General features: G+C 41.2%; 1 protein-coding gene across 12 annotated transcripts in view; it reads right to left on the bottom strand.

Moving 5' to 3' along the window:
- Positions 1–12,918, bottom strand: part of myo15b (myosin XVB) — a 119,783-nt gene that overhangs the window by 53,860 nt on the left and 53,005 nt on the right. For all 12 annotated transcript variants that reach the window (XR_008569625.1, XM_054768604.1, XM_054768605.1 and 9 more), the window contains 11 exons: positions 11,387–11,482; positions 11,071–11,306; positions 9,912–10,081; positions 6,803–6,875; positions 4,391–4,573; positions 4,192–4,301; positions 2,396–2,457; positions 2,124–2,208; positions 1,897–1,929; positions 714–794; positions 551–648 (listed from right to left, as the gene is read on the bottom strand). Coding sequence is in view for 11 of the 12 variants with exons in the window: in XM_054768604.1 (XP_054624579.1) it covers positions 551–648; positions 714–794; positions 1,897–1,929; positions 2,124–2,208; positions 2,396–2,457; positions 4,192–4,301; positions 4,391–4,573; positions 6,803–6,875; positions 9,912–10,081; positions 11,071–11,306; positions 11,387–11,482 (1,227 nt within the window). In the remaining variant the exon portion in view is untranslated. The remainder of the gene's footprint in view (positions 1–550; positions 649–713; positions 795–1,896; positions 1,930–2,123; positions 2,209–2,395; positions 2,458–4,191; positions 4,302–4,390; positions 4,574–6,802; positions 6,876–9,911; positions 10,082–11,070; positions 11,307–11,386; positions 11,483–12,918) is intronic.

Raw genomic sequence — 12,918 nt, 5'->3', positions numbered from 1 at the left:
AATAGCTGTCCTCGTCTATGCCTGCTGGTAAATAGCAGCTCATCAAATTTTAGCTCACAGTTCAAAGCAAAAAATCAGCCGAAAGACGGCTTGCATCAAAAAACAAAAAACAAAAAAAAAACAAACATAAAAAAATGTCCAATAATGCGTTAACATTGACAGCCCTATCAAACACAAACTTTCAGGCACCATAAACCAACTCAGATTGCACTTAGACCAAAGGCAGGGCTTGCAGACTAAGCTGAGAAGAGACGCTTATGGCAGCCTCATTGTAGGTTTCTGCTCTGTTAAAAATGACTGGAATCACACAGAAAATAAATTTGAATGTTTGCTGTTTGTTCGCGGATGAAATACTTATCTCCCTCAATCAAATACAAAATGATTTCTAACCTTTGTTGAATGTTTTCGTGTTTTCATTCTGTTATGATAAATCTACCATAAAATGATGGACAGTTCTAGCTGTGTCAGGGGGTAAAGTTACAAAATCAACATGTCAAATACTTATTTCCCCACGGTTTATGTTAAATATTGTTAGTGTGTTTCTCCAAACCATGAGAAGAGCCTGTTGGTTGATGAGGGCTTGCTGTGTCGCTGCTAGCTGCATGGGATCATTCATTGTGGGAACAGCAGCCTGAGGCATCATCATCCCTTTGTGGATATTACGTTAGATGAGTTAGATGATAAAAATGAAGAAATTAATACTCAGGCAATACCTGGCATGGTGTGCATGGCTGGCATGGCTGGCATCAGCGGGGTTGTACCATAACTTGGGATGGAAGGGCTGACTGGCATTCCTTGTGATAAACCACATTTTAACATCAAGATTCAATACTGAAAGATAAACGCTGATTTGTAACGTGACATAACACGTTATATTAGGGTATCCTTTATGGCATACAGTATGTGTCAAACTCAAGGCGTTTTGGCCTGTGCTGCAATTTTATCCGGGCTGCGAAACTGTTTGGAAAATAGCATTGTGTTGGCCCGCAGCGAGGACCTCAACAAAAAAAGTGCTTGCAGCAAAGAAGCAATCAAGCAATTCTGCCATCATCAACTATTCCTGTGGCGTTATGGATTAGGATTAGGATTGTGATTTGTGTTAATATAAAATACTGTGGCGTTTGCTGTTGCGAGAATGACGATGAGGGGCTTGATCAACAATCAATTTGTTGACACGAACAACCATGCCAAAACAAAAATAGTCATTTATCCGCATCTGTCTTCCCCCTTGCTTTTCGGAAAGTAGACATTTCAAGCAGAAATGAATGAACACAATCACAGATATTTTCAACATTTCCCCCACTCCTACATAAAAAAATGTCCATCTACACCAGTGAAATAAAAAAAGCATGTCCACATAAAAACACATTCACCAGCTGTCATGCGTATTTTGTCTGAGCCTGAAAACGCAACCGCAGCTGACTGGTGCATTAAATTGGTATGTTCCAATTCCAGCACTGCGTGTGAGGGGAACTGGGATAAAAGCTATGTAGGCTGCTTACTTATGTATTTGTCAGTGCTAATGTGACATTTTCTCTAAATCCGACCATACTAACTACTATTTTTTGACCCTGGATTATTGGGGCATGTCTTGTCATGTTTGCAACTTTGCAACACGTGTGTGTGTGTGTGTGTGTGTGTGTGCACTGATGATGCATATGAGTGTGCTACATTCACTAATTATGCTGGTTAAAATAGACGAGAAGGTTTTAAGAAGGTTTTAATACTTCAATATGCAGAAATATACAAGTATTGAAAATATCAGTGGGCTGGAGTGGGGTGGTGTGTCCTGTTTGGCCCAAGACCGAAAGTTGGCCTTGAGTTTTGGCCCCCTGTGCCATTGAGTTTGACACTCCTGCTTTAGGGCTTAAATATTGTGAGAACTAAATCACTTACCCATGGGATAGCCTGGCATTAAAGTCGGCATACCTGAAAAACAGCTTATTTTTACTACACTTTCAGAGACTGAAAATTCTATTCACATTTTCTAAAACAATATTATTGGTCTGTGCTATATCCCCCATCATTTTATTTGAAGCACTGTAATGGACTCTTTCTTTCTCAACGTTTTAAATGAAATGTCAGCTGATGACAATCCTTTAGGTAGTACTTTGTTCACCTACCAGGATTGTATAAACCAGGCTGCATCGGTCCAATGCCTCCTCCACCTCGCATCCTGCGGTTTAGCATGGCTACTCTTTCCGTGTCCTACACACACACACACACACACACACACACACACACACACACACACGCAGGTGTTTCTTGCTGCTGTTAATGCACGAGCATCTGCCTTTAATTGAACTAATCATCATCCAGTAGGTGAATGGAGCACAAATCAGGGCACAGACCAAAACACAACAGAACATGATTCCATTACTGCAATACCACTGACCGATTGTCCTTGATCCAGGTCAAACAAGTCATCAACGTAGGCATCCATCTGTCGACGACGGCCTGCAGGAGAAAGAAGGAAGAAGGACAATGAAAAAATTAGGGCTGTCAAAGTGAACGCGTCAATAACGAGTTAACGGGAATTCCCTTTTATGGCATCATTTCTTTTGACACGTGATTAACATGCACATGTCCTGTTTGACCCTCGGCCCACACCGTAGTTTGAGGAAACGCAGCAGTGTGGCACTTGATGTGGAGCCACAAGCTGGAACAAATATTGAGCAGAAATGGAGAAAGAAAAGGGTATTTTGAAGGGTAAGCTGAGCTTCACAGCCCTGGCAGATTGCTCGCTCGACAAGACGAAAGTTATTTGTATCGACTGTCGTTGTGAGTTGATTAGTCAGAGAGAAGTGAGAAGGTACTGAAGCACTGCCTGTATTTTTTATTGTCATTCATACAGTGGTACCTTGGCATACGAGTGTCCCAACTAACAACGTTTTTTTTTAGATGCGAGCCGTCTCTTGGCCGATTTTTTGCTTTGAACTGCAAGCTAAGATTTGGTTTACCAGCTGCTAGCTACAGGCCCGCATAGCCGAGGACAACTATTTGGGGGCTTGTGGCAGAAAACAAAAAATCTTACAATTGCGCACGTCTACATAAAATAGCATCTCTCTAAACGCAACACAGACATCGGCAAGAATGCACGCGACTTAAGGAAGCAGGACTTGCAGCACTTGTAGCGTCAACAACAATATCTATATAGAGTTAAACGGAGAACCGGAGGAACCCGAAGAACATGTTGTCAAAGACATCAAGAAAGTGGACAAATATTGAAAATGACATCAAAATAAAAGACAACATACAAAGACTTGTTTGTGTGCTGAAGTTATCGACAATCTGAAACGCATTTTAATATCTTCACTTATTCTAATTAATGTATTTTCTATTGTGAACAATTTATTCCCATTTTATTACTTTTATTCTATTTCAATTTGTTTTTATTCCTTACTTTTACACTGCACAAGCTATGTACAGTAATTTCTTGACCTCCTTGCTACTGATATTTCATTCTTTTCAACACCTTCTTTTCATTTTTTCACAGGAAATGAACAAAATTTCAGTGACAAAATGTAAGCAAAGGAAATATTTTAAGTGTCAACATGTAAAAGACATGGCGTGTGCCCTTTTAGTAGGGTGAAATCTACCCACATTACTTTCTTCTACCAGCTGTGAAGTAAGGTTTAAAATTTCATATCAAAAGGAGACGATACAAGCAATTGTAATGCCAGCGCTGGAGAGAATCATTCAGCCCACCGACCAAGGCATAGCAGGGTCCAAGCGATCTCTGAAATGAAATTGGGGTCATCTTCCTCATTTGCCTGGTGCCCCAATGATCAGGAAACTTCCTGTTAACTGTTTGTTGATGCATTGTTCTGATCTGGTTTCAACCAATCCTTGGCTAGGGGCCTAAGCTCGTCAGCCAGAAAACAGAAAGGACGACTCATAATAAAACTGTGTGTGAGAGAGATTGATTAAGAAGTTCCAAGTGAAAGGTCTCCTATTGTTTTACCTCTCTTTTGTGATCAGCATCTCCAGAACAGAGTGGGAAAATATTCCCTTCCTAACAGGTGTGAATGAATTATCAAAAGTTGATATAAAGAAGGGGTAGGATTCAATAAGCTCTGCTTCTTCCAATTTCTTTTCCGACATGCTGAATTGGCAAATGTAACCATGTGATGTTCCTTAATGTAACTTGGTTAAGCATATCTGAAACAAATAAAGCATAGCATAGCATACCTTCCTGTGGATAATCTCTTCCCCAGGGGCTCCCTTGAAAAGGAGGCAGGCCTGGAGCTTCCATGGCAGGTGCCGGTGGAATGAAGTCATCAAGATCTGTAACCGGTGTTCTTTGCAAACGACAGAGAAAGGAAGCTATGGAGATGTTCCTGGATGTATCAAATCCTCAAACTAATTAACAACTCACTCAATCTTTTACCTGTCTCCTTGACCACTGAACAAGTAATCAGAATTGGTTGACAAGGGGGTGCCTGGTGGTGGCACAACTTCTGTCTCTGTGCCAGCCAGTAGATCCATGACCATGTCTGAGCCGACCAGATCAGACCACCCGTCATCCGTCAGAAGAGACACAGACCACCCTTCTGTCGCCTCCGTCATACCTCTGCGATATATATGTGAAAACCATTCAGTGTTGTGCAGGGATTCTCAAACTGGAGTCTGGGGAACCGCAGGCGTCCATGAGCCATAGAATGGGGCGTCCACACTTTTTTTTTTGCAATTAATGAATAAAGTTATGGTGTATGGTTAAAAAGTGCATCACTATGAATATGAACCACACGTTTATTAGACACACAGTTCATGTATTACGTCCAGCTATCAAACATGACCGATATACAAGAAATGAAAATGATTATGCAAAAGACAATGTAGTCAAGGCAACATATTAAAAAGGTTTCGGCAATGGACATATTTTCCAATTAATCATGAAATAATAGTTTAAGAAACGGAAGTGTAGAAAACACGCATTTCTATAGTGGAGTTCATAACCCGGTAAGCAAAGCCATCAAACAATTGACTTTTTTTCCTTCATAACGAGCCGCTACAAGTGAACGGATAACTTTTGTTGTAGATATAGGCATCTTACCGCTGAATTAGTTTATCTGTAATCGGAATAATAAAGATGAAAGTTGCATCTCTGGGTGTAGCTTGAGACATCTACGTATTCACCATTGCCACGAGGGAGCAAGAGCGAATCAGGAGGGGAGCCTAATGTCAGCTGACTGATGTCATATGACATCTACAAAGTGACATTTATGCGATCCACTCAAACTACTTTTGCGATTGACGTAATGGGGACCCCTGCACTTGGCCTATATAACGCCTAGTTACATTAGGCTTAGCAAATTTAAAACTCTTATATGACTGTGACACTCCTGGAAATCCCTCACTTCACTCGGGACACACAATTCTTGCAGCTAATCTAAATAAACAAATATTTAATATCCACATCATTAGAGGATGCAAAGGTCAAACCAACTAAACTTAGAAAATAAGACCACAGTTACAGTGGAAACCTCTGTTTTCAAATGATTCGGTTTCCGCCAAAAACTTTTACTAAACTGTGCACCAAACAAAACAAGTCAGCGGAATCGAGTGCCCAAACAAAGCTTCCACAAATTGGTGACTCAGGCTCTGTGAAGAATGGATAGTGGTTCTTTTAGAGTTAAGACACTATACCCAGATTTGCCACGCGTCTTCAGGTGCTTGCCAATGAATCTATTGCAAAGTTCACTTTTCTGCCAGTAAGCAACAATAATACTGCTCTCATTATGTTACAGTACACTTTAAACTATTTTTAAACAAAGTGAGTTCATTTGGACTGTCTTGTTACTGTTCATTTTCTGTAAGCTTTAAGCTTTCTTACTCAAAAATGAGATAAGTTCATTTCTATGAAACATGTTAATTTAATTTCAAGTTAATTTCAATGAAACATGTATGAATTATTTAGTTTGAAATGTTAATATAATTCAAGCCTCGTTTACACTTGCATGCACTTTGCCCCCGCAGTGGTAGCCAATTTTGTGTGCCAATGAGCAAATTGGTCGTAAACAGGTGTAAAGTATGTGTAAATTGTGCGCGGCTGCGTGCCAGTGTGGCAAGAAAGTTTTCAAATGTTAAACATTTGTGGCACGCATAATTTCCGTGAATTTGTCGTGAATGCAACGCAAACGCACCACAAGCTATGTGCAAACAACGTAGGTGGTGCGTATCAAAGTGTGCCGCTGCGTGTCCCATTCACATGAATAGGTTAAGTTTTCCACCACCTCTTGGAGCAATTCGGGGGGATTTCTCAAGCAATTTCCCTGCATCTTGGATCTTCCTTATGATTTTCTGTTAATAACTACTCAAAATGCCCAAAGCAATGTCGTCTAGTCAGCAATTCTCCCTCTCACACTGTCAATGTCTCTTTTTTTCTAGTTTATTGCCTCCTTCCTGCTCTTTGCACGAGAAATATAGACTTACACTTACTGTACCTTTCTTTCTTGCATGACTGCGTAATTTATGCATCAACAGAATGCAAACACTGCGCAAACTAGTCTTCATGCTTTTCAGGCATGCGATAAATAAATAAATAAATGACACGTGTTGTCATGGCAAATTGCGGGACAAGGCGAAGGCAAAATGCGTGTATACGCTGCTTAATACAAATAGCAGATCGGCATGAGGATTAATAGCAGGTCCATAGAAAATGTTCTCTTCGACAAGGAGTTTGTGGTGCCAAACCATTTGAGAACCTTTGATATGTAGTGAACATGTGTGTCCATGCAGACCTTCATTTTTAAGGCATGTGCAGTAAATCGCCTCACACAAACATCATGACATCAAGCACCTGAAATGAAGAATCCATGCAGCCACCTCTTCTCCCGTGGTCCAGGACTCTACTTCAGTTGTCCACTTCTCATCTAGGAATGATGACATCATGGTTTTACACTGCAGATGCCCAAAACTTGTGATTTTTTCCCTAAAAATATTGCCAGTCTAACCTTTAAATTGCCCCAAATTATTTTCATCTCTGCAAAGTGTAAATGAGTTTGGTACATGTTCAAGTGTTATTACCTTGCAATCTTATTATCTTGCAATCTTACATTCTTTTGCCCCAAGCGGCTAGCTCCATGCTATAACTCCCAAACTCAGGAACTTAAACATCTATTATCCATCTATCGCAAAAAATAGAGTGATAGAGTGTTCTACCCATTTGTTACAAAATTGGAGTATGCGAAAAAAAAATATAATAATAATATCGGCCAAAATTGGAATCGGCAGGTCTGGCTTTTTAAAAATCGGCGAGTGGACATAAAATTCAAAAAATCGATGCACCCTAATCAATACCCAACTTTCCTTTTCTTTCCTAGAATCAAGAGGAAGCAGTTGCCAAGCAGTGACATGACTTTCTACAAAACAATGATTTATTTGAGGACTTTCAGTCAGGGTTTAGAATGCATTACAACACTCACAAGTCACGGGTAACTGATGAGTAAAGACAAGACGTAACAAGGAGGATCAACCTCCTTGTTGCTTCAGACAAAAGTATTGCTTCTCATTGGTGATCTTAGTGCATTTGACACCACTGACCACCACATTCTAATACAGAGATAAGAACATGTCATTGGCATTAAAGGAACTACCTTAAACTGGGTGAAATAGTACTTACTATTTGCGGGATTGCTTGCAGTTTGTGTTTATTGTTAATAAGAACGATGTGCATGTTGAAGTTGTGTAAAGTGCCGTGAAATAACTAAAATATGAAATGAAAAATGAAAATGACTTGATGAATGTCACTGTCACAAGCATGAAGGAGGATGATGAAAAAAACCCTGCAGTATGAGTGAGTACGTGTGCTATGTGCTGCTGTTAAAAATCTTGTGAAACAATACAGCCAAACAATATCAATCATAGTCACTACTATGCACTCCTGATTAAAAGACACCAATTGAAAAATTGCAGGAATTTACATTTTGCAATGTTGGATCTTAAGGAGGTTCGAAGCAGAGCTTCAAAATGCAAAACGAAGAAATGGGAGACAAAACATGTTTTGAGTAGGCAATTTGTTGCAAACAAGCATTAAAGTGAAATAGGCTGTTCATCTGCTGATCAAAAGTTTAAAAGGCAAAATCTTGGCAAAAATATGGATTGAATGTGATTTAGTGTCAGGTATGCACACTGTCATGATCTGTTGATGGCAAAGGCAAAAAAGCTTTCTCTCTTTGAATGCAGTGGGATTGTTGAGCTGCATAAGCAAGAACTCTCGCAGCGCACCATTGCTGCTGAGGTTGGATGCAGTAAGACAGTCATTTGAAACTTCTTCAAACATCCTGAGGGTTGTAGAACAAAAAAGTCAAGTAGACCCCCAAAAATGTCACAGGTCCTGAGTCGGAGGATCCCATTGGCTGTCCGTTAATACACAAGACCATCCTCAGCCCAAATGAAGGTTGTTACTGGTGCCAAGTACAGTCCAATAACTATCAGACGCCATCTGCCAGAGAAGGCTTTTAAGAAGAAAAAAGGTCTTTAAAGGCCTTGTCTCCTTCAACACCACAAAATTGCCCAGAATATGCACGAGAGCACCAAACATGGGACATTGTGGAGGGGGCGCCATCATGATCTGGTCTGCTTTTTCCTTCAATGGAACAATCAAGCTTTAGGTTGTGCAGGGGCATCAAATGGCAGCTGGCTATGTGGAGATGTTGCAGGGGACATCCCTCATGGCTGAAGGCCCTCGTCTGTGTGGTAATGACTGGCTTTTTCAACAGGACAACGCTACAGTTCACAATGCCTGATAAAGGACTTCTTTCAGAGGAATAAGCTCACTCTTTTGATCCTTCGTGTTCCCCTGATCTAAATCCAATTGAGAACATTTGGGGATAGATGGCAAAGGAAGTTTACAAAAATGGACATCAGTTCCAGACAGTGTACCGTAAAGCACCGTGTATAAACCGCACTTTTTTTCCACTGGTAAGAAGCAAAAAATCGGGGTGCGGTTTATACACGATGACAGGTCTGTGACCAGACGCAGAAATTGACGAGAAGCCCGTTTTAGAATAGCGATCTGTGGGTCAGACAGTTGCTTTGACTTTAGCGCCCTCTGCTGTACAGTTGCTGAAAATGCTTGTGTATGCAACTAACTTATCTGACGGCTGTCTGTATTTTCACACAGTGAAACGATCTCTATATACACTGAAGCTAACCTAAGCTTCCAGTGTAAAATACAATACAACGTTGGAGTTTATTAAAATTCACACTGAAGCAATGCAAGAAAATAATAAGAGAAAAAGAGAAGCAGTGAAAGATAAGATATCAAAACATCTCTGAAAATTGCAAATTTCTTTATTTTGATTTTTTATTATTACTTGTATTATTATTATTATTAATAATAATCTGTGCTTAGCCATAATATTAAAGATCTAGATGCCGAAGTTCAGATTTCTTCTTTATTCTTCTTTTTGAAATTGCTTAGTACCTTTACGCATGTTGATTTGAGATGAAAGAGTTGGCAAGCCTTTATGAACAAAAACATTTTTTTTCCCACACCGTGAGCCTGAAAATGGGGGTGCGGTTAATACGTGGGTGCGGTTTATACACGGTGCTTTACGGTATGTCCTCCGTGAAGCCATCTTCACCACCTGGAGCAACATTCCCACTAGCCTCCTGGAAACACTGGCATCAAGCATGCCCAAACCAATTTTTCAGCTGATTAACAAGAATGCTGCAGCTACCAATTACTGACTCCTTTTTTCAACATTTTATTTCTATTTTGGGAGAGTTTCTGGGGTTTTTTGAAGCTGATGAACAGCCTATTACACTTTAATGTTTGTTTGCAATAAATTGGTTCTCCTTAAGAAAAACTGTGCAAAATGTACATTTTTCAACTGGTCTTCAAATTTTGATCAGGAGTGTATTTTAAATTGTATTTTAAGGGACAGTGATGGCTTTTCTCTTACCATTAAATGTATATACATCCACAGCCATCGTGCCTTTCCTTTTGTTGGTGGTCCACTCCAGCTGGGTGGGTGGATAAATACGGGAAATAGGGGCTGGGAGTTGCATAGATGTGAGCAGTTTGTGTTGGCACAGTGAACGGTATTCCATAGGTGCCTGGTCAGATATATACCTGGGAAAGAAACAGCAACCTTTTTGTTGTTTGCAAAACATAATCAAGTTCAAATAGTGGTTCTTTCAAATTTTTAATCCATAGGTTGGCCCACCTTTTTGTAGCTATAACAGCTTCAAGTGTTCTGGGAAGGCTTATAAGGTGGAAGAGTGTTTATGGGCCTCTGGTCTAATCCATTCCAAAGGTGTTCTATTGGGTTGAGGTCAAGTTCTTCCCACCAAACTCGCTCATCCATGTTTTAATGGAACAGGGAGGGGCTATCCCCAAATTGCTCCCACAAAGTTAGGTGCATGGGTCCAAAATCTCTTGGTATACTGAAGCATTCAGAGTTCCTTTTACTGGAACTGAGGGCCAAGCCCAGTTCCTGGAAACAACTTTACTTCATTATCCCCTCTTCCACCAAATTCCACACTTGGCTGAATGCAGTCGGACATGTTGGATAGACAAGCATAATTTGCCAGAGAATGCGTCTCCACAGCTCTAGAGTCCAGTGCCAACATGCTTTCACCACTGCATCCTGTGCTTTGCATTGCACTTGGTGATGTATGGGGTAGATGCAGCTGCTTGGTCATGAAAACCAATTCCACGACACTCTCTTTGCACTCTTATTGAGCTAGTGTGAAGGCCACATGAAGTTTGGAGGTGTGTAACAATGTATTCTGCAGATAGTTGACAACCTCTGCGCATTATGGGGTATCTCTCACTCTTTCTTTTGTGTCACTCGGTTCGTTTCTCTCCTATTTTGTCGCATAATGACCTTAGTCGTATCATGTGGGATCGCATAACTCCGATGAAATTGGTCTAAAAGTAGAAGTCTAAAAAGCTGCACCAGTCAAACTTATAATACTTAAATAACTTCTTGACTATAGGTCCACATCCATATAGAACAGCATCTGGGTCCAGACCGTGGCCCGCCATTTAGTGACATGTGCAATATTGTGTCATTACAATTTATAATAAAGCACAGGTAAGTGAAATATGACACTTACTTAAGCAGGGGTTTTTCCAGTATTGGTGACGGAGTGAAGGCACTGAGGCAGCAGGCCAGCAGCAGCCAGCCTCGCCGGCTACTCTGCTGTTCATGTGGGTCCCATGTGTGGTAAACCAATTGGGCCAGGATCTCATCTCTCAAGGCAGGACGACTCTGGCCTTTCTCAATTACGTAATTTCCTAACATCTGCTCCTGCCAGCTGCTGAGGTCTGACTCACCTGTGAATCGCATGATCTATGCAACAATATATATTTTCAATATATTGAAAATTGTAAGTAACATAAAGAGCAAATGTAAGATTGTGCAGTCCATACCAGTTTGTAAACTTCCAGTGCAATCCTGGCATCATCTAATTCAAGAGGGGTGAGGGCTCTCTGGAGGGAAATTCCTTGAGGCTGGCACCATGTATCCTGTAAGCAAAAAAACCCCTCAGAACTTGAAGAACTCGGATCAACTTTGTATGTTACTAATCTAACATGGTACAACATAGGATAAAGTAGCCTTTTGTTGATGCGTGATTAATGTGGGCACATCCTCTTTGACCCTAGGCCCACACCGTAGTTTGAAGAAACGCAGCGGTGGAACAAATAGAGCAGAAATGGACAAAGAAAAGGGCATTTTGAATGGTAAGTTTAGCTTCAAAGCCCTGGTAGGTGGCTCTCAGTTGTCACAGAGTACGTTGGATTGCCAGAGAGAAGTGAGAAGGTACTGAAGTACTGACGGTATTTTTTTTATTGTAATTTATACAGTGGTGCCTTGGCATACAACTGTCCCAAATAACGAGTGTTTTTTAGATGTGATCCGTCTCTCGGCTGATTTTTTTGCTTTACGAGGTGCTAGTTACCAGCAGGCATAGCTGAGGACAGCTATTTGGGGGCTTGTATAAATGTGACCATGACTGAAGACGAGAGTTGCCATCTTGATTGTGGGAGCTCCAGTTCATATTTGGTACAGATGTTCCGGTACACTAGTCCTGCTACCTGGTTGTTCCGCGCCATGTATGCCATTCCTGGAAGGATCTTGCACCCTGCTGTCATGTGCCACACTATCTGCGCACTATCTCTGGGGCTTCTCTGCACAGCCTGCACCTGGAGTCCTGTCTGATGTGGTAGACTCCTGCCTCTATTGATCTTGGGTTTAGGACCTGTTATTGTGTTGCCATGATTAGTGCCTCTGTGCTGTCTTTCAGTCCATCTTTTTCCATCCACTGGTTTTCCCAGGGTCAACTACTTCTTCAGTTTGTCGGTGGTACATGCCATGCAGGGGCTTGTCTTTGCATGACAGTCCATCTGGCTTCTCTTTCTTACTGGGCTTCTGTTGCCTGAGATATTCACTTAGCAGGTCATCTTTGGGGGCCATCGTATTGATGTATTCTTCAGGGTATTATGCCAGCAGCGTATCTGATTACTGGCAGGGCATAGGTGTTAATTGCCTGGATCTTTTTCTTGCCATGCAGCTGACTCTTAAGGACCTGCCTGTTTGTATTTGGCTGTGGTTGCCCTCCTAATGGTTGCCATTTGTCTGTGAAATCCCCAGATATTTGTAGCATCCGTTATGTTGCCTTCAGGTAGTTCAACCCCTTCGCTATTGATCATCTTCCCTCATCTATATATAATTCGTCCACACGTACAGTATCTAGTCCAAGTGACATTTCATTCAATTTCATTGCTGCATATCCATGTGAAATGAATCAGGGAGTTGAGGTCACACTCGTCCTTGGCATACAGCTTGATGTCATCCATGAATGGCTGACCATTGTTCCACTTTGGAACCGATACCCAAAGCCACTTTTGGTTATGGTCTGACTGAGGGGGCTCAGGCCAAAGCAGAACAGCAGCAGGGACAG

Source organism: Dunckerocampus dactyliophorus, chromosome 2, assembly GCF_027744805.1.
Source record: "Dunckerocampus dactyliophorus isolate RoL2022-P2 chromosome 2, RoL_Ddac_1.1, whole genome shotgun sequence".
NCBI classification, from domain to species: Eukaryota; Metazoa; Chordata; class Actinopteri; order Syngnathiformes; family Syngnathidae; genus Dunckerocampus; species Dunckerocampus dactyliophorus.
This window is presented reverse-complemented; position numbering and strand designations above follow the sequence as displayed.